The sequence below is a fragment of the Archocentrus centrarchus genome, chromosome 6, assembly GCF_007364275.1.
Source record: "Archocentrus centrarchus isolate MPI-CPG fArcCen1 chromosome 6, fArcCen1, whole genome shotgun sequence".
NCBI lineage: Eukaryota > Metazoa > Chordata > Actinopteri > Cichliformes > Cichlidae > Archocentrus > Archocentrus centrarchus.
The window spans coordinates 10,694,908-10,716,492 of NC_044351.1; the positions used below are offsets into that span (position 1 = coordinate 10,694,908).

Sequence of the window (21,585 nt, forward strand, 5' to 3'; positions counted from 1 at the left end):
CAGTCTTAAGAAGCGGTAAATACGTTTCTAGGCAGTCTGCTACTGCAGGTTTTTCCTATTTCATTTCTTTCATTTAAATGCTACAGGTGGTTCAGTTCAACAATGACGTACTACAGACCCCCCACCCCCCAACAGATGTATTGTTTTAAATATATAATGGTGCTGTAAACTAATAAATTGTCCTGTAGAGAAGTAGTGTGAACTTTGATCCCAGTACAGCGTGACCACTATTTTGTCTATAATCCAGAGATTACTGAATTATCTTGTGTAAGTAGCACAGACTGAATGTAAATCAGGGCTGCCTCTTTCTGACTGTAAAATGAACAGTGTGCAGCACAGGTTTTATTTCTCTTTCCAAATTTTTAAAAACTAAGACATACTTTTTTCTTATTGGCTGCTTTTTTTTTTTCATTCATTTTCAGTCCAGTCCTTGCCAGTGCCGGCTCTAGGATTTTTCTGAATAAGGGGCCATCAAGGGGCCACAGTATTCATAGAGGAGCCAAGTATTTGTGGTAAATGTGGTGATATACGGACCAATAAAAATTAAAGCCATTACATTAAAATTATGGTAAATCTTATCACCATGAGTTGTAAGAATTCAGTGAACTTATGTGCCATTTCACTAAATAACAATATCAGACATTTCATACATTACAGCATTAACTGTTGTTGCTCTCCCTAAATGATTTCTGACCTGATGAAAAGGGACTGGAGGTGCCCTGCTCCTGACCAGCCTCTGGTCTATTGTGTTCTGCTGCTCTCTCCCTCCTCTCACCCTGCTCATTTTCAGCCTACAGACTCACTTTTTTGCTCAAAAACTGCTGAATTCCCGCCTGAGACTGACCCTTTCTGTTCATATTATTGTCTGTCACTGCCAGACATTATAGTTAATGTTAACACACAAATGCAAATTACAAAGAAATACATGAATTAGTATTACATGAATTAGTGAAATGCTAACATTCATGTCCAAACACAAGTAGGGCCTCAGTTAACATTACTCTTAAATAACTTTGCTTCTTAATTTAATGTTTGTCAGACTTATGCTGTGTGACAGCTCTGAATAAAAAGGAATTTATGACTTATCATTACCGACAAATTCCTCAAAATATGAATGTCCTTCAGTAGTTCAAAGCTCTTCTTTGGATGTTGGCACAATAGTTCTCCAAGCTTCAAGAAGCCTGGAGAACTATTCCTGAAGACTCCTTAAAGAAACTACCAGAAAACTGCCTAAGAGAGTCCAGGCTGTTTTGAAGAATAAAGATGGTCACACCAAATATTGACTTTCAAGCTTGTTAGAATTCTACAAGTTCTGTTTTTGCCAAATTTCCATGTATGTTTGCACGTGTTTCAATAAATTGCTGCATCTATTTACCACTTTCCTACCAAAATATAAAGAAATAAGGAGTGGCTTGAGACTTTTGCACAGTACTGGATTCACACAATTTGTGACTGTCCTACCAGAGAGAATAAAACCCTTGATCTGCTGTACACAAATGTCAAAGAAGCTTATAGAGCTATTGTCTTACCACCACTTGGCACATAACCAGTTACCACCACAGAAGCCACCCTGAACAACTCTGATCACCCACTTTATAACATCTTTATGGAGGAAAAAAACAAACAAACATCTGAACGGGAGGACTCCCCTCTCTTGATTGTAAAATGGACAGATACAGAAAATCATTCATAACCACAACCATCAGGCATTTCACTTCTCATACAGATAGCAGATTTGTATGAGAATTCAGACATGAATTTTCCTCTGGGATCAATAAAGTTATTCTTCTTTGTACATTTTTAGTTGAGCTTTAATCATGAATTGTAAGCTTATGTCTTATCATCTGTCAGTTGCTTCCAGGCCCGGATTAAGGTGGGTCTGGGCCCCGGGGCAAGGAGATTGCAAGGGCCCCCCCCTCCCCCCCTCCCGCTCCGAGCCCATACCAACCCCCCCCCCCCCCCCCCCCCCCGACACACACTCCCCTACAAAAATCTCTTTCTGCTCTTCCTTCGTGCAAAATCATCTACCAACTCATCAAAGTTCAGCTGTTGCACAAACTGTGATTCAATTGCAAGAAGTGAGAGGGAGTTCAGACGATTTTGGGTCATTTTCATCCTGAGCTCATTTTTTATTCGAGCCATTCTGGAGAATGACCGTTCCCCTTCACAGTTCGTAATTGGCAGAGTCAAGAACAGTCGAAGTTGCCATATCCTGTAGCCCAGGGGCCCTTTGATTGCTGTCCCCCTAGGCGCTCTAGTCGCCGTACCGCATAGCCCAGGGGCCCTTTGATTGCTGTTTCCTGTGGCACAGGGGCCCTATGGTTGCCATATCCCGTGGCTCAGGGGCCCTTTGATAGCCGTCCCCCGTGGCCCAGGGGCCCTCTGATTGCCGTCCCCCGTGGCCCAGGGGCCCTCTGGTTGCCATATCCCGTGGTTCAGGGGCCCTTTGCCATCCCCCGTGGCCCAGGGGCCCTCTGATTGCCGTCCTCCGTGGCCTAGGGGCCCTCTGGTTGCTGTACGACATGGCCCAGGGGCCCTCTGGTTCCTATGTCCTGTGGCCGAGGGCCCTCTGACTGCTGTCACTCCCCCCAGCCCATTTCAGTTAACCCTTATAGACTAAAGAAGTACAACTAAAGAAGATCCTAGAATAGAGGGCTCTATCGCAATCAGCATCGACATCGGTATCTGGATTGTTGTTGGGCCCCCCCCTGGGCCCCCTGGATCCATGGGCCCCGGGGCGCCAGCCCCACTCGCCCGGTCGGTAATACGGCCCTGGTTGCTTCATATGATAATATATTACACATTTCTTCATAATGTAACAATCTGAAATCAGACAAAGGTCTACATGGACAAGATTTAACAGTAAACTTAATATGAAGCAAAGCAGGGTTATTCCACCTTTAGAAGGACACCAACAGAAACATCATATGCATTTCACTGTTACAATGTTCTAGAAATCATAATATTTTCAAAGGCAAGCTGTAATGCTGTAAAAGAAAATTAAAAATATTACTCCTGAGATATTCTAATATGCTTTAAAACAACATGTAACTTTACTTTGCGGCATTTTCCGCTGCTAGGAAGGTCAAATCCAAGCGCGGAGTAGAGGTCAAAAGGTCAAATGGAAATAAGATTTAAAATTTGACAGTTGCATTTCATACTTGATATAAATTTAGTTCCAATTTATATAAACCCAACTTCATCCATATGGGTAATTTTTTGCCTAAATTATTTTTTTTGTGAAGTTTAACTTTACTACTTTTTCGGAAGCATTTTGTCTGTAAAATGGTCTATAAAAATAATAAAGTGCAGCTGGGAAAGCTGCTCATGGTTTCCGAATAAGTCAGATCGCTTCACAGTGTAAAAATGGAAACCGATCTGAGGTCTGTGATTTTAAGGTCAGTGGTGCCATTTTTTTCTCTCCATTTTCCATTCATCCTTCCTCCAGAATTCATGTCAGATTCCACGTGTACAAATGCACAAACTGAATATTTTTCCTGTAAGTCAGCCTTGACTCATTGCCATGAGGAAGTTGCAGCGGTTTCTTAATGGTAGGCTGTGAATGGCTGCATTAACCTTGTAATCTTATTCCAGCCAACGGCTGCTTGTTCTGGTTAGATGGAAAGAGGAGTGACTACACCATGTGTTTCGGGTCGTGGTCGCTCAGCGTGATGTGAAGCGTTTCAGTGCTGCAGCCCTATTCACTGATGTCTTTCAGTATTCACTCCACGCACCGCTCCACCACTGTTAAGTTAGACAAAAAAAAGCATGTGTGACTTCCTGTTCTAAGCAGATTCCAGCCTTATGGAGCTCTTTTCTTTTTTCGGGACTTTCTGGAATGCAAGTGAAAATAAATGTCCGCAGGTGTTTCAGTTTGTGGGTCATTATTAAACTGTAGAGCTGTAAAGTAAATGACTGACAGAATAACATATTTAAAATAGTAAAGTAAAATCATATTCTTTGCTTCTAAGTAAACGAATGACTAAAAAGTACGTGAATAAAAGTACAAAAAGTCTAGTTTAAAAAATCCTTAAAACTTGCTAAAATTATACTTTTTCTTAGCTCAAAAGTGGTGCTTAATTGGGCTTTTCGTTTGGGCAATGAGTCTGTCTTACCTTATTTAACACAAGTCATTTCCAGACATTTAATAAGCAAAAATATATTTTATGCTTGAGTAAAGCAAGCATAAAAAACACCCGACTAAGCAATATTTTATTGCAGGCCCACCGATTTTATGTTATAAAAGAAGGCCAAATCCTCTTCGGGAAGGGGCACCAATTTTTTTTGCAACCGAGAAGAAGAAGAAGAAGAAGAAGAAGAAGAAGAAGAAACAGCCTTTATTGTCCCACAGAGGGGAAATTTGGGTGTAACAGCAGCCGCAGTTATTATAAATATAAATAAAGATATAATAATTCACACTATTAAGAAAAGAATATATATAAAATCAACAAACAAGATTAACCTTAATACTACTAATAATAACACTATATACAATGTACATGATGTGCCTGTGTGTTGAACCTTAACAGGCCGGACTATTTACAGTATATTATATATTATCCCACATTGTGTAGGCTATTGTGGTTTTTGTTGGGAGAAATGTCCAGCTTTATTAGCTTGATTTGTCTATCCATTTTTCTGCTACTTGTAGTTATTTGATAAGCAACGGTGCATTTTACGCACTTTTTTTTTTTCTTTATTTGCAGCATTGGGGTTTAAGGTTGCGCTTTTATTTTGGAGTCGCAACTAAATTTCCGGTCTCGTCCTGTATTCCTCCATCTTGACATCGTTACCGTACTCCTTTCCATTCCATCAGGGGCACTTCATCACCGGTACTCCCGTCCACCTGACCCTCCTTTCCTGTGGCCGTGAAAAAAAAAAGACCTTTTTGACTTTTTTTCAACACCCAAATATAAGGAGAATAAACAATGGCAAGCAGCTTCTCGAGAATCCTTTCCTCCAAACGACACATCGGGATCCTGTCGTTGGTGGGAGGCTCGGTAACGGCTGGATTTCTCCTCCATCGGGAGCATGTTAGCGCCGGAGTGCCTGTTCGCAGGCGGTACCCCGCTAGGTAACGTTACCCTACGGCTTTATCACTACTACACACACACAAACAAGTATATTAATTATTTTTGGAAGCATTTCATACATTGGCATGTAATTCACAGATTATTGTTCGAAATGTGCAGCTTTTCAAAAGCAGTAATTTACACAGTGAGAATTTTATGTTGTATATTTTCCCGTCATTTGTGAAATGTGAATATATTCCTATTATTGTTATTTGGAACAAAATAATTAAGGTAAAAGAGGGAACATATACGACCGTGCATGATCCTAACGTACTTGTAATATAATGGGTAAAACCATGTAAGGTAAGCTTAGATTTAATTTCGCGCATAACCATCATATATATAGTTATGGCACAGATCTCTGCTTCCTTGGACAGTGAAATATAATTGTGTCTCATGAACCATACTGCAGAGCGGACGGTTTAGCGCCATATATATAGATTACATGCAGGCAACCCATTGTTATACACGGTTATGGCGGGATTAAAAGACTCAAGAGACCAAGGAGGGGTGCGTACGTGTCCCAGTGCACGCCTGCATGCATTAAAAATGCACCACATGCACCATATATAGATTAGGCAATGATTATCTGATGCTGTCATATAAAACCCTGCCCAGTGTTATATAACAGTAACACACCGGTCACACCTAAAGAGCTCCTGAAGCAGGGGCGTTAACAGGGTGGTCTCAATGGGGGGGGGGGGGGGGGGGGGGGCACAGAAAATGAGAATATTTCACTGTATATAAATACAGTGTGGTAAATGAATGTAGATGATATTATTTACTAGTGTTTAGACCCTTAAGTAAAAGTCATAATCCTACTTAAGTTTTTAATCCAATGACATTTGATTGATAAATAATTTGGTTACTAAATTGTACTGACAGCCACATATCTTCTCCACATACACACTACTACTACCAGAGCCTGTTGTTTTTTTAAAATATGTATTTAAAAATGTATTTTCAGAAAGTTTGCCTATTTCATTTTATGCTACTTGATAAAAATATATAAAACAGTTCATGAACATAAACATAACTTTGCTAGAGAAGACGTCTGATGTTGAAGAAGTTCATCCAGCTGATGGCAAACTCACATCCTGATGTTGGCACAAGTTTAAATTTGGAAGTATTTTTCAATCAAGTAGACATCGAAGCCATCGTTGTCAGGAAGTCAGACACAGGAACAGTATTAAGTATTTGGTCACACCTTTTCTGGTGATTTGAAGGTGGGTGAAGGATGAAACAAAGTTGTGTTGCCGATACAACGTTACAGAAATGCAGCCAGTGTATTTCAGGGGTAACTCTTTTCTTGATCAGGAACGTTTTTTTTTTCTTCCTTTTATCTTGTTCAGTACAGTACAGTAATGTCAAATAAAATTAGGTATGCATGCAACCATAATTAAGGCATAAAATAAAGTAGCCTTTACTCTGTCCTCTTAGAAGGTTTTCTTACATCAGTAGGAGGCGAAAATGGAGTTCTGACAGTGCTGGATTAGGTAGATTTGCTGTGTATTAATGTGTATGTGTTTTTGTGTGCTAGAGAGTGAGTATGTGTGTCTGTAAGCCTTTAAAGAAGCCTGCAGTGACTGCAAAGAAGAAGAAAAGCAAGCATATCAACATTCTCAGAACTGAGGTTTATCCTGTTATTTGATGCAATGTTTCCTGCTGCAGAAAACAGACAGTCTGATAGAGTACATGTTAATAATTAATGTTGATAATAATTCAGTGTCTGACCTAACAGCCCTAGATCAGTGAGTCAGAGTTTTACTGCCCTGTGGGGGGAAAAAACTTTTATTCTTAAACTTTTAAATACTAATGCAATTTAATGAATATTATATTTGATTTATATTTTATATTAATCTAAATCTGCAAAATAATGTTACTAAAACCTTGAAATAAATATGGTCTAGTACACCCTATGCCCCCCTTTAGATTTGCCCCTGCTTGTTGCAGATATCACTGCGACAAAAAGTGGGACGGCTGCCACCAGCCTTCAGTGAACGGCCCAATTTAAGCACCGTGTCAGACTAAGTTAACAGTACATCTGCATATTTTTACTTTAACTTCTGTATCTTTATTGAAGATTTTTTTACTGTGTAAAACATGGTGGTGGATGGGAGCAGCTACAAAGTTTGTTTCCTTCACGTTGGAGCTTGTAGATCAGGTGGTTTGATTAAAGACTCACCCAGCTTTTTCCCAGTAAAGGTTTTTATGGCAATTAGAAAAATACTTTATTTCATTCCACCTGAGCTCACGGTCTCTGTAACGGCTCCGCCTCTTTGCTCTTTGATGTGTGTGTTCAGGTTCCAGATCATCTTCACTCCTGTTATCAGTCTTTTTGTTGAAAAACTTATGGCTGCTTGGGCTTAATATTGTAATACTATTAATTCACACACGTGCTTCCAGATACTTTTTCTATTGCAGGTCTGTTTTTAGTTGCAAATAGGTGAAACACTTCAGTTTACATGATGACAACTGAGCGCTACAGAGCTTAAATGAAGTATTGAAGCCAAAAATTTGCCTCAGTGTTTTTTATTAATTTATTTTTATTATTTTAATAGTCGTGTTCTTGTGCCTTCCTCAACCAAAACTAGACCTGGAGAAAAGGAGGCCAGGTGACAGATATTCAGTGGTTACTGGATACTTGTTATACGGAGTCAAATACTGATTCATTATTGTGTAAACCACTTTAATATGGCAACTTTTGTTCTGCTGTTGGGCAAGTGGCACCCCATGTCTCCCCTCTAGACATGGTCCTGTCCTATACCCTGTCACATAAGGCTGTGTGGCAGGTAAGATGTGAACCCAAATGCAGGGCTCAGGAGGTAGAATGTAAACTCAAAATTCAGCTTTATTGCTATTAAACCACAAAAAACAAACCAAATCATATGCACAGGAGGGCAGACACAAACTGGCAACACAGAGCTAAGGGACACACAACCAAAAGGGAGGACACAACAAAGAACTGAGCATAACTGAGGGCTTAAATACACACATAAGGTAATTATGGAGAGGCGACACAGCTGGAGAAAACAAGACACAGGTGAACAGAATCTAACTAAGGAGACAAGGGGAAGCAAAACTGAACACAGCACACATGTGACAAGGGACTAACAATACAGGAAGTAACTAGCAAAGGAATCTCTAACACAGAGATGAACGCTTGGCAAGATACAGAGAAAATATGGGGGATGTAAAACTGAAACATGGAACAAATTACATACAAACTATAACCATGAACCTAAGCCACGTGGAAAAGCAGGAAAAATCCACAAGGGGCTCAAGGCATTCTCCACATGATGCATTAATTCATTAAGAGGAAATGTGATAAGATTGCACACATTAACAGATGTCCATTTACACAAATTCACAAAATAACTGCATGGCTGTACATTACTGACCATATAGTTCATAAACCCATTAATCATTCCTCATGGAAAAAAGCAGTTTGTAGCTATTAAAACTTGGTAGAAACACACTTCCATTTGTAAGTACTCCATATTGACATTTTGGTATGTTGTGTTAATAGCCTGTGTCTTGTTAGTTGGCAGGGTGCTGTGTTGACAGAAGGTTAAAATCACCTGTGTACGTGCTATAAAAGCAGTTCTTAGAGTGAGTCACTTATTGTGCACCTGGGCACAATGAGAGGGCAAAAACTAAACCAGCACCCACACGACTTTAATTTTTCTCTCTCTCCAAGATGAGCGCACACATACATAATCTTTAATTTGTATTTATGCAGTGCGGAGTACCCAGACCTGCGCAAACACAACAACTGCATGGCCAGCAACCTCACACCTGCAATCTATGCCAAGCTGTGTGATACGGCCACTCCCAACGGTTTCACACTGGACGAGGCCATCCAGACGGGCGTGGACAACCCTGGGCACCCCTTCATCAAGACCGTTGGCATGGTAGCAGGAGACGAGGAGTCTTATGAGGTCAGACATCATTGTAACCCTTTCAGCTCCTGCATATAAAAACTGTTGGTGCCTCCCAAAGAGGTTTTGGATCTAACAGGTTTTAGACAGGGTCACAAGGTAACACAGAGTCCTTGCCATGACTGTATATGGAAGAACAATTCTTATGTACTTAGTCTTACTTACTTAGTGCAAGAACCGTGGTAATCCAGACTCCCCAGGTCACCGGTTGGCATTTGTCTTGAAAACTGCTCAGTAAAAAAACAAAAACAATGAAAAATACAAATGTAAATTGACTTACGGAAATGTCAGTTGACCTCTCACACAGATGAGTGGGGAGGAAAGTGGGTGGGTCCCACTACACCCTTGTTTTGTGCACCTGGCTGGATCTGGGAGGGCATTCGTTCGCCCGCACATTGTGAGGTGTTTTGACATGGGTGTGTCTCTTCATTTATCTTTCTATGGTTTTGTGTGTGTGTGCGTGCAGTTGGGGCTTGCTGTGCTTTGGCATACTGCTGGTTGTTGCTGGTCCATTACCTCTGGTCTTCTGGGGTCTTGCCCTTTGACCACGTGGATTCCCTCTTCCTTCTGCTGGGGTGGGCACACAGTTTTCATTGAAACGTGGTCTCAGGTCTTCAGTACTCTTTGGGGCTGTTGCAGCTTCTAACCCTCATTATCATGTATATTTTGCGCCATTTTTGTTTATTTATTTATTTTTTGTAATTATACTTTTTATTAGTTTTCTGGGAAAAAGGTTTTACAGAGCATATATTCACAGTGTCAAAGTGTTACGTTCAGTACTTAAAAAAGTAACATAGAAATTTCTGTGCAACATATTAACATAGAACTGTTATAACTCTATTTCCCGGGGAAGAAGCCCAATGTTAATGGAATGAGGAAAGAAAGAGAAAATAATTTATGAAAGAAAGAAGAAAAAAAATAAATAAAATAAATAAATAAATAAAAATAATAAAAAATAAAAAATACCTAAATAAATTTTTTAAAGTATGTAAATAAGTGAAATACACAATTAAGAAGCAAACTTATTTAATACTATTTGAGTTTATTTATTGTCGGAGAGTAGATTGTCAGGAGGCCATGTCAAGCTTGATTTTTAAAAATGAAATCGGGTCTTCTAGATTTTGCGTAGTCTACCCAGCTTTGCCAACTGAAATTGAATTGCTCGGTCTTATGGTTGAGAGAAGCTGTTATTTTTTCCATTTTATATATGTTAAATGTTATATCCATCCAGTCATCTAGCGTTGGCTTATCCTGTGATAACCACTTTCTTGTGATGCTCTTTTTACTTGCTGTTAATAAGATGGTCATTAGATATTTTTCCCTTTTTGAGACTTCTTGAGGTATGTTGCAAAAATACATGAGCTTGCTCTCTAAAGGAATGTGCTGTCTGAAAATATCCTGTAGGGCATTTATTTATTTTTTTACTGGTGTAGCGGTTGGTGACCCCTTGTGCTCATTCAGATGTTTTTCATCCTAACTACACTATCACAATTTGTAGCCTAGCTGCCCTGGCCTGTTTCAGAAGAAGGAGTATTACAGTGCCAGGCAGGGGTTTTAGCTGGGACATGTCTTTTGGGATGTCTCAGTATCTAACTATAATGAGAATACTTCAGCACATCTTCATTTTAATTGCCTGCTTCATTTAGAGGCTACAAAAATATCTTGAACTTTTCTCTGTATTGAGCTGCTGTAATGCACAAATTTCCCCGTCGTGGGATCATTAAAGTTTTATCTTATCTTATCTTATCTTAACTTATGTTTTTGATATTAACTATGTATCAGGAGAAACAATGAGTGTTTAATTTGTAACACTGAAGGATGCAGCTGCAGGTCAGCCATCAGACATTTATATTACTCCTGAATGTGTAAGTTGTGCTGAAACACATTTTCCTTAAACAATATGAATGTATCCCTTATTTGCTTTGTACGAGTCACAACTGCTCCCAGCTTTTGGCATGTGTGGGAGTTTGTTTTAAACATTTCAGGGTGTGGTGTTACTGTTGAAGTGACAGTGAGTTGTGTAACATAGTCATTTTGTGCAGGGAAGATCTATACAAAATGCTGTAGATGAATTTCTGATTTTTGACTATTTTATTTTTCATGATTCTTCAAAATTTTCAAGAAATACTGTAGATTGACTGAGTACTCCTCCATTATTTTGTTGGCCAATTCTTTTGAATTCTTTTCAATTTTTTACTTGTTTAATTTTTTTTTACAATTTTTTGAAATATGTAAAAAGTAAGTAAGTATCAGATTACTGATGGCTGATCTACAGCCAAATAAGTTTCTGTTCCAATATATCACATATTGTAAAGTAAAATATATGACAGTGGAGCTTTATAGGCCAACAGGTCTTGTTTTCCAATCTTCTTTTGTCCAATTTTGATGAACCTGTGTGAACTGTAGTCTCAGATTCTTGTTCTGAAATGAGTGGCACCCAGCGTGGTCTTGTGCTGCTGTAGCCCATCTCCTTCAAGGTTGGATGTGTTGTGTCTGTTCAGAGATGCTCTCCTCATACCTTGGTGGTAATGCGTGGTTGAGTTTCTTGTTCCTTACTATCAGCACAAGGCAGTCTGGCCATTTTCCTCTGACATCAACAAGGTATTTTCACCCAGAGAACTGCCCCCCACTGGTTATTTTCTCTTTTTCAGACCATTCTCTATAAACCCCAGAGATGGTTATGTGGGAAAATCCCAGTGGATCACCAGTTATTGAAGTACTCAGCTAGTCTGTCTGGCTTCGACAACCATATCATGTTCATAGTCACGTAGATCACCTTTTTTTTTCTTTTTCCTTTTGGCATCAGTTACAGGTTTAAGTGTAACAGCCTTTCATATATGGATTTGCGCAGTTTGTCCACTTCTTTCTTGCAGATCCTTTACAGCCTTGTCATAAGGAAAAGCGTCTGCAATGTGCTATCTTTGGGTCTCTAAATAGATGTTGTTTTGGGTTTAAGTCTGAGCTTTGGCTGGGCCACCCAAGGAAGACTTGTCCTGAAACGCCTCCAGCGTTGTCTTGGCTGTTGTTGTGAAAGGTGAGCAGTTATGCTGGTCTCAGGTTGTGTGCACTCCGGATTAGGTTCTCCTTAACCCCTTAACTGGCAGCAAAAAAATCACCTGACAAAAACTACATAACACCCTCTGGTTATTATTGGCTCTGAACAACCCATTTCATAGCCTATTAATCGGCTGCGTCTGGTCCGCCGGCCGAATGAAGTGCATTTATATGGCAGGCTAGACCCGCCCATTTTGACTGACACCTCATTCGGCCAATCATGTTAAGAAATGGGTTTCCCAGAGCCAATAATACTCAGAGGGCGTCACGTAGCTTTGGCAGGTGATTTGGTGCAGCCAGTTACATGATTGGCCGAATGACGTGTCAATAAAAATGGGAGGGTCTAGCCTGCCATATAAAAGGGACTACAAACGGCCCGTCACCGGGCCCTTGCCAGTTAAGGGGCTACAAACCTCTTTGTGTTCTTTTTATTCCATTCTTCCTGCCATCCACTCTGAGTACTCTCCCCACACTTTCTCCACAAATTTTTACTTAGCAGAAATATTTGGTATTGGCATCCCTTGACTGGGTTTATTCTCAGAGGAAATCTCCTCCCCTCTCCAATCAATTGAATGGTGTTATATATTCAAGCATATTATACATTTTTGTTTATCAAATGGTAAGAAATACCACAAAACTTACTGAATGCATGTGACTCAAGTTCACTCACATTTATTATATCACATTCATTCATAAAAACAAAAGTTCAGTGTTTTTTTTTTTTTTCAAAAATATTGATATGCATTGATAAGGTGAATTTATGTAGAAGTCTTTATTCATGGCTTACTAATTCTATACAAATAACTCTGATATATGAGAATCAGCTCTAGTTAAGATACTTGCCTGATCAATAGCTCGTAAACATTGTACATGTGATATCTGACTATTCTTTATTCCTTATTTCTGTTTCAGGTATTCGCAGACCTTTTGGACCCTGTTATCAAAGAGAGGCACAATGGCTATGACCCCCGCACCATGAAGCACCCCACTGACCTGGATGCCAGCAAGGTACTTAGACTGACAGCGCAGACCCTCTTCCTGGCACAGCATTTTACTTCATGTATTTAAAAGCAAAAACCCACAAAAAATTGCGACCTACTTGTTTTACTCTAAATATGTATGTTGAAGTTGGGAAATAAGCGTACTAGTTATATTTCTAGCTCTTTTTATATACTAGTGTAATGCTAATGCTAAGCCTAATGCTAATCTAGAAAAGTAATTACAGCCCAATTCTTCCTCCTTTTTAATGCATCATATGGTTTGATTTACCTGCAACAAGTATTAAATCTGCATGTCTTTGATTCAGATCCACTCGGGTCTGTTCGATGAGCGATACGTGTTGTCGTCCAGGGTGAGGACGGGCCGCAGCATCCGGGGACTGAGCCTGCCGCCCGCCTGCACACGGGCAGAGCGCCGGGAGGTGGAGAGAGTGGTGGTGGATGCCCTGTCTGGCCTGAAGGGTGACCTAACCGGGAAGTACTACAGTCTCACCCAGATGACAGAAAAGGAGCAGCAACAGCTCATTGATGTGAGTGATGCTGTTGTGTACTGCATGTACACTCTTAAATTCTTCCTCTTTTGCAAAATTGGGGTTTGGCCTCTGCAGAGGATGCACTCTCCAACTGTTTGTACTCCATTTAATCAGTCATATACTACCATCAATAATTAAGAGAAACCACTGCAGCTGTTATAAATGATCCATCAGTGGGCATTTTTAAATACATGACACATTAATGATCTGCAGTTATTTAGCGTACTTATTCAGAAAACAGTGGACCATCAGCTTTATGTGGACCTCTTTATGTTTAGCCTGCTGTGGATGTGGTTACAATTTCAGCAGGTGATCTACCAGAAGAAAAGATAAAGAGAATTTTATCACATATAATCAGAAGTGGGTGTGTTGTGGCTACCACAACATTTTTCTTCTCACTATGAGAAAGATCAGCCAGAGTATTGAATTCTCAGGTCTACCCCCTTGTTTATGCCTCCGAGCACAATGAATTTTAGTGCTGGAAACATTAGCAAGAACACTTGGTTGATTGTTAGGTCGAGGTTATAGAGTTAGGCAAGTAGTGGCAATGGAGAAGTCTTTGGGAAAGTGATGTACAAAAACATCGCTGGGTGTGTGTGATGGTTCTTTTGAAGGTATTATTTTCAATGTTTTGATGCTGTGTATAGTTGTAGTTGGTTCTGATTTCTTGATCCCATCAAGTTTTCTTAACCAACAAATATTGTTGACTTAGTTGAGTAGAAATCATCCTTTTTTTTTCCTGTATTTACAACAGGACCACTTCTTGTTTGACAAACCCGTGTCCCCCCTCCTCACATGCGCAGGCATGGCTCGAGACTGGCCAGATGCCCGTGGTATTTGGTAAGTGGATTAGAAAAGTGTCTAGCTGGTAAACAAAACCCTCTTTATTTATTCAATACCAGAGATAAAGAGATCCTAAATATCTTGATTAAGGTTTATTTAGATCGTTGTTGACTGTCTACCTGATTGACCTTTTCACCATTTTTCCAGGTTGCTGTTGGGGGACGACTGACTCTTGCATTTTGAGACAAAAACTTATGTCATCTTTTTTTCTTTTTTTTTCAGGAGGATAATGATGCATAATGGTTACTTTTCATATGTTTGCTAAATAAATCTTTTAAGAAAGGGTTGTTGCGTTTTTGGCGGTTCTCTGTTGCTGAGCCTTGGTGGAGGTGTATTAGCAAAGCGGAAAATGCTCCCTCAGCATTTAGTTTCACCGTGTGCTCAGGAATAACCCAGCGCAACCCGTCAGCCAGCCAAAATCAATCACCAGCCTCCCTCCTCACTCCCTCTGCCAGCCGTATCAGCCAGCCTGTCCTCAGCTCTCCTTAATAATTCACCTTCACGTCATCCCTCCATCCGCTCTTCTTTCAGGAGCTCAGCTTTCTGTTTTTCTGCTCTCCCCCTCCTTTCTTTTCGCTACCCTTATGTTCTGCTCTACTTGGACTCATTTTGCTGATTTTTAACCATTTCTTACATCCCTTTTTTCTTTTGCTTCGCTTCCTTGTTCTTTTTCTTCCTCTTGTTTGCACAACAGTATTTTTCCTTCTCTCTCTCTCTCTCTCTCTCTCTCTCTCTCTCTCTCTCCAAACTCTCGTCTCCACCCTTTTTAAATGTCTGCCGACATTAAGGAAATAATCATAGAGAAAAGGCTTCTCTGCTGGCTGAGAGTAGTTTTATGTGTCGACTTAAAATTTTGTAACATTGGATGAAAAGTTGGCACTTTCTACTCGAGCACTAAAAGGGAAAATCAATGAATGCTTTCTCTGGAAAGCATTATTGTTTTTAGCAGATTTCCTTTGTTTTTCTCATTGATCTTATTTAAAGCTGGAAATCTGAACCTAGCTTGAACAAGGTCTGGGCATGACCAAACTTCCAATGAATCATGTTATGCTGTATGTGACTTTCTTTGTGGGAGGTTGATTAGTCATAATGTGCCTTTTCTTGAACTGCAGTGTGCAGTAGGACATGTGGAAATTCTGATTTGGGACTGAACATTTTTATATAGGATATATTTATTTATATATATATATATATATATATATATATATATATATATATATATATATATATATATATATATATATATATATATATATGTCTATAGTCTCTCCACTGCTTCTTGATATCCATGCTGGTCCAAATACAGAAGACAGACAACCACAACCTCAACCACAAGCATCAATACTGTATAATCTATTATAACTTCCTTCTGTGCAGGCACAACAATGAGAAGACGTTCCTGATTTGGATCAATGAGGAGGATCACACAAGAGTCATCTCTATGGAGAAGGGAGGCAACATGAAGAGAGTCTTTGAGCGGTTCTGCAGAGGCCTCAAGGAGGTAAGACTGTATTTATGTATGTGAGAAGATAATTTAAGAGTTTAAGAAGAATTAAAGAGAAAATTTGGGGAATTGAGCAGGTGAGGTGTTTTTTTTTTTGTTTTTTGTTTTCCCTGCTATGATCTGTGTGCAAATGTGATCCTGCACCACAAGAACTTACAGCCAGCAAATCAGCCTGATGTTGGCTCTGTATGATTTAATAAAAGTAGTGGAGGCTAAATTTGATCATGGTGGACTGTGGCTCTGCTGCGTTTAGATGGCTTTATGGATTTAATAAGCCTAAGGCAATATGTTTAACACAGTCTAAAAGCATTTCTATAGAGAATGCTTGCAACAGGGGAAAAACTGCTTACACCAGACTTTGACCTAACATGCAGAGAGACACCCAAAATGGTCAGGCAAACATAGACTGTTTGTCCAAGCGGGCCAAGTTCCCATTTTGAGAAAGAGCAAAAGACAAGTAGTACAACATCTGGTGCTGTTACGCAATAAAAGGTATGAGAGCTCTGAAAAACAACCTTCAGAGCTACATTAGCATTGGGTTGTGTGTCATTCCACTCCCACCAGTGTTCATTTAACAGTCACAGAAGTGAGCAACTCACAATTCGTTGCCTGTCAGCTACAAAATATGAAAACTCAAATGCTACTGATGTGACTCATGTCAAAAGTGTGGCAATTAATGCTGTCAGGGAATGACACACTCACTCACTGACTGTGTTGTTTCAGGTGGAGCGTCTGATCCAGGAGAGAGGCTGGGAGTTTATGTGGAACGAGAGGCTTGGTTACATCCTCACCTGCCCCTCAAACTTGGGCACAGGACTCAGGGCCGGTGTCCATGTCAAGCTGCCCCTGCTGAGCAAGGTGAGTTTAATATTTGCAATCGAACTAAAAAGATTTACGTACACGTGTGGTTTATTGGATTTTGGAGTCACAAGATTTGCACTGCGTATACTAATGCATCTGTTTTACACAACATAGTTAGAAATTCTGTTATACAACAGTTTCTAAAACCAATAACTTATTTCCAAGTTTTTATGGTCATGATGACCTCCAAATAAGGGGATTATTAAGCTGTTATGTTTTTAGAAATGTTGGTTGTGAATTGAAAATTTTTAAAATAAACTCTTTAAATTCACTCAAGACTGTCTGAAATAACTCCTCTCCGCTTCATCCTAGGATGCTCGCTTCAGTAAGATTCTAGAGAACCTGCGCCTGCAGAAGCGAGGGACAGGTGGAGTGGATACTGCGGCTGTGGGCGGTGTGTTCGACATTTCCAACCTGGACCGCCTGGGACAGTCTGAGGTAGGGTAAATAAAAGGTGTGACTGTGTCCCTAACCTTTAAATGCAGATATTACCTGTCAAACGGCTTTCGCTGGTGTTGTTCATTAACCAATAATAGTCAGTGTGAATGCGTGTGTACACTCTGCATTGTGGGAAAGTTTGTGATAAACTATCCCTGAATAACCAAAGATTCAGTACACTGAATATTGTTAATCATTTTATCTAGAAGATATTAGCAATATGTCAGGCAGAAACTCAGCTGTTGCTAAATAAATGTTTTGTGAGTTGGATTATTTGGAGGACAGTTTAATCGGTTTTTCAGACCAAAGAGAGCTGTAGCTATTTTTCACAAGTGCAAGAGGAGAAGAGGATATTTTTTTTCAGGCTGTACATGTAATCTGCCTTTGTTATGTCCTTGGTCTCACTGTCACATGAGTACAGTACAATAGAGCACTTCTCTATTGTTGTTTTCTTCTGATGGCATGCAGAGTAGGGCTGGCTCTTTGTTGTTTCTGGGTGAAGTGCGGTGTACAAAATTAGCCTTCAATTTGGTACAGATTAAGAATCACTCATTTAATTTTCTTCCTTTCTAACATTGCAAAACTATTGAAAGGCTTGAGAGTGTGGGTTGTTCAGTGCTGTTTGGTCCTCCATCATCTGGACTGAGGATCTCTGAGCTCCTGCAAGGGTGGGGGGTCATTCAGCAGGTGGGTTGTCATTTGAGACATGCTGGACACCACTGTAAGGATGCTACTTTGTGATAGAAATATCCATCGGGACAGGCTAAAGCCTATCCCAGCTGTCATAGGATGAAAGGCAAGAGACGCCCTGGATGCATCAGCAGTCTGTCAGAGGGCTGACACAGAGACAAACAGCGATTCGTGCTCACGGTCAATTTAGAATCACAGATTAACCTTTGGACTGAGTACCCAAAGAACATGCACCCCACACAGGATTCAAACCAAGGACTTTCTTGCTGTGAGGTGACCGTTCTAACCACTACAGTGCTGTACCACCTGCTGTGAGAATATACTGTATAAATAATACTGGGTTGTGTGTTATAGCTCAGATCAGCAGTACATTTGAGAAGTGCCTGTTTTTGAGGTGGGCTGTACTTATATAGCTCTGGAGGAGGCCAGCTTTCTGCCTCTTGTTGATTCTGTCTTATGGCTCAGTTAGGAGTACAGGCTGCTTGTATTTATAGCTGGTCATCTGTATTTGATAGTTTAGTTCAAACCTGTGAGAGGTTTGTTTAGAGCTGCAGACTGTTCTGTATCTTCAGACACTGACAGTGTTTAAAGAGAGCTGTTACTGTACTCTTTGTAAGGGTTTCAGTATTTTATTTAAGATATAAACATTTTCTACTTAAAGTTAATCATTTCTGTCTTGTGTGGCTTTAAAACACGCACACGCAAACTGTTGCCTTGGTAAAATTACACAAATAATCATATTTAGAAATAGTGTCTGCTTTTTATGCCTTGTTCACTTTTGTTACTAAAATGTGGCGTCTCCATCCCTCAGGTCCAGCTGGTGCAGACGGTGATTGATGGCGTCACCTACCTAATTGAGTGCGAGAAGAGGCTGGAGAGAGGCCAGGACATCAAGGTGCCCCCACCCATCAAGCTTTCCAAGTAGACACTGATCCCTCACCTCCCCACACAGACCTCTGGGCACGCGCACATGCACAAATGCCTCTCTCTGTGCCCATAGATATTACAAATATCTATGTCATCGACTCATTTATTACTACTACTTATCTAATCACTCCATCCTACCCCACAGCATACCTCTCTAGAATATAATCTCTATATTATGTGTAGCTTCAGAGTCCCAGAACTGCTTTGGGCTTATAAGTGAGTGAAACCCACTGCAGTAAATTCAAAGCCTGATCTAAGCTCAAATTCAAATCCTGCTCTAAGATGGCAGTATAGACCAATAAGGATGCACAAATTATGGGGCTTTTGTAAGATGCCCTTTTCTGCATGGCCAAACATCTATGGCGCCCCTCTTAAAGCACTCCAGCTGGCCCAAAGCTGACTTTACCCTGCCTCACTCCCTTCCTGCCGCATGTCCTATACATAGCCTTTCCCTTTCCCCTCATCCCTGTATTTTCATTGTTCGTGCCTATTAACTGGTGCTTGTGTAGTTCATCCATCTGTGCTCACTGTGTTCACCGTGGAGGGTGGATTGTGTGTACATAGTTTATTTTAACCATTCTGAGTTGGTTCGAATGTAGATTAACAAGCTGAAGACTGAAGATTCTTGTTCTCCAGATGAGTCGGATGTTTGGTGACATGCTGGTGTCAGGTTATGATTCACATTGATCCAGTCGAGCTCTGTACTGTATGCCACTATAGCAATATCATTTTGACGTTATAACTCAATGTCACACTGTAATGTCTTTTATTAAAGAAATCATCTATTTAACAGTATCTCCTCCCCTGTCTGCCACTTATTTCCCAATGGAGTGGTTTTTTGGTCCTGTGTGAGCTGAATGCAATTTTTTTTTTGGTGTCCAAGTGGATTTTCCACAAACATGAAGCCAGAGCTTTGAGTAACCATGGTAACTAAGCTTGCAGGGTATGATCGCTGTTGGTGTGGTTGCATAGTATCATGTGACAATGTTTAGTTGGAAGCATAACAAAATTGTATTATGTTTAAGAGGTCAGTACACACAGGGTTCTTATTCTCACATGGAGCCCTGACCTGGAACACATTTAGCTTGATTAACCATTTTACGGCATTTCCAGGATTTTTTAAAACAGGTGATACAGTGGGGTCCAGAAACACAGTTGGGCCATTGGAAATCTGAAAATTGGATGACGTAAAATTCAGCAAGTTATAATGATCTCAAGTGTTGAAAGACCTCCTCTATAAACACGCATTAGAAAATGTGGCTGCCCTGTAACAATATCCCATTTTGAGACTCTTAACCATAATTATGTTTTGCTCTCTGAGTGGTGGAAATAAAGAACAATATCTCACACACTTTCCTTTGTAAGTTGACCTCTGCAAAGTAAAGGAAATTAGTGAATGGAAAGCAGTGGGGCAAAACTCTATGAGGCATATGATGACAGTTTTTTGTTTTAAATCTAAAACAAAAAAAAAAGTTTGGCAACTGTAATGAGCACAAAAGCATAGTATATTATGTGTGTGTTATATTATTTAACATTGTATTGTTACAGTATATTTCGAGCAGTACATTTTGGAGGACATCCCTTTTTTTCCCTCTAGAAAAAAAGGGGCTCTAGACCCAAGTGGGAAACTCCAGCTGAAAACTGAAAATGGATGGTACCAAAAACTGCAGTTCCTCTAGTGGCCACTTGAAGCTCAAGTGAGTCAATCTTCATAGACCTCCATATGAAAATGCCCAACTTTACAGTATTAAAAGCATGTTTGCAGTTTCCCCATTCCTAACACCTCTACATAGGATAGTAGAACTGAATAGTGGAGTTAAGGGCTGTTTACACAGGTGGCCATGATGAATTCAGTCCGCTAAACCTCACCTCTGATAATTAAGAGTGAATTAGACATTTCTTGTGCTGCTCGTGCCTTTTGGAGCATTTTTAATGGAACAGTAATAGAATTATCTGAGAAATATTAGGCCTTCTGTGTGTTATAGACCACAAGAGATGTTTGCGCTCCAGTGTTGGTGAGTGAAATTCTAATCTATAATTTTATTACTTGGTTACTTAGCACTAATTAGCCAGTATGTGTGTCCCTGCAGCTTGCTAACCAAGCTTTCCAGCATTAGCTCATAACTTACTGCTCCACCCTCTTGTTCAAATATGGCCACTTCTGACTTTCCAAAAACTAAAATAGGAGCCTTACACTGAATGTAGAGTCCAAAACCAATGGGTGGCATCACAGTGACTAAATCCATCTTTCTATGCAGTCTATAATCTGGACCCCCCAGCCCCCTTCTTTAGCCAAGCCTCAGCTTAGACTAGTGACAGTGTCTGTTTACATCACATAAAGGATAAGGCTGTTATATTAACAAACTAATAACAAATTGATACTGCTAGCAATGCTATCTAGCCCCTAACATCAGGCTTTGTAAACACAGGTGTTTACAAAGCCTGATGCAATGCTAACAGTGACAGTGCTCTGCTGCTTTGGGGAATTGTCTTTAAACATCACTCAAGCTCCATCAGACTAATCAGATTCACTGTGGTGCAAACATGCCACAGGCAAACATCCTGTTTATGTGTGCATATAATTTCGATTGTCTTTTTTTTTTTTAAATCGGTGTGAAGACGTCAGTGTTTTCTCCGCAGCGCAGGAAGTCTCCAACAAGTGCTCTGTCCCCTTGTGGATAAATAGTGTTTTATTGTTCCCAGCAGTGAAATAGGCAACAATTT

General features: G+C 40.1%; 1 protein-coding gene across 1 annotated transcript; it reads left to right on the forward strand.

The window, feature by feature from the left end:
* The first annotated feature begins 4,768 nt into the window (after nucleotides 1-4,768).
* Nucleotides 4,769-19,656, forward strand: LOC115781818 (creatine kinase U-type, mitochondrial-like). The gene is made up of 9 exons (XM_030731684.1): nucleotides 4,769-5,074; nucleotides 8,815-9,013; nucleotides 12,980-13,075; nucleotides 13,374-13,595; nucleotides 14,353-14,438; nucleotides 15,819-15,942; nucleotides 16,669-16,803; nucleotides 17,119-17,244; nucleotides 18,746-19,656. The coding sequence occupies exons 1-9, from the start codon at nucleotides 4,929-4,931 to the stop codon at nucleotides 18,857-18,859; spliced, it is 1,248 nt and encodes a 415-aa protein (XP_030587544.1). The 5' UTR covers nucleotides 4,769-4,928; the 3' UTR covers nucleotides 18,860-19,656.
* The last annotated feature ends 1,929 nt before the right edge of the window (nucleotides 19,657-21,585 follow it).

What these genes read in the sequence shown, in the direction of transcription:
- LOC115781818 (XM_030731684.1), top strand. Translation starts at nt 4,929, where the DNA reads ATGGCAAGCAGCTTCTCGAGAATCCTTTCCTCCAAACGACACATCGGG. An exon ending in CTGACCTGGATGCCAGCAAG is followed by an intron (nt 13,076 to 13,373) that starts GTACTTAGACTG and finishes TCTTTGATTCAG; the next exon opens with ATCCACTCGGGTCTGTTCGA. An exon ending in AGCTGCCCCTGCTGAGCAAG is followed by an intron (nt 16,804 to 17,118) that starts GTGAGTTTAATA and finishes GCTTCATCCTAG; the next exon opens with GATGCTCGCTTCAGTAAGAT.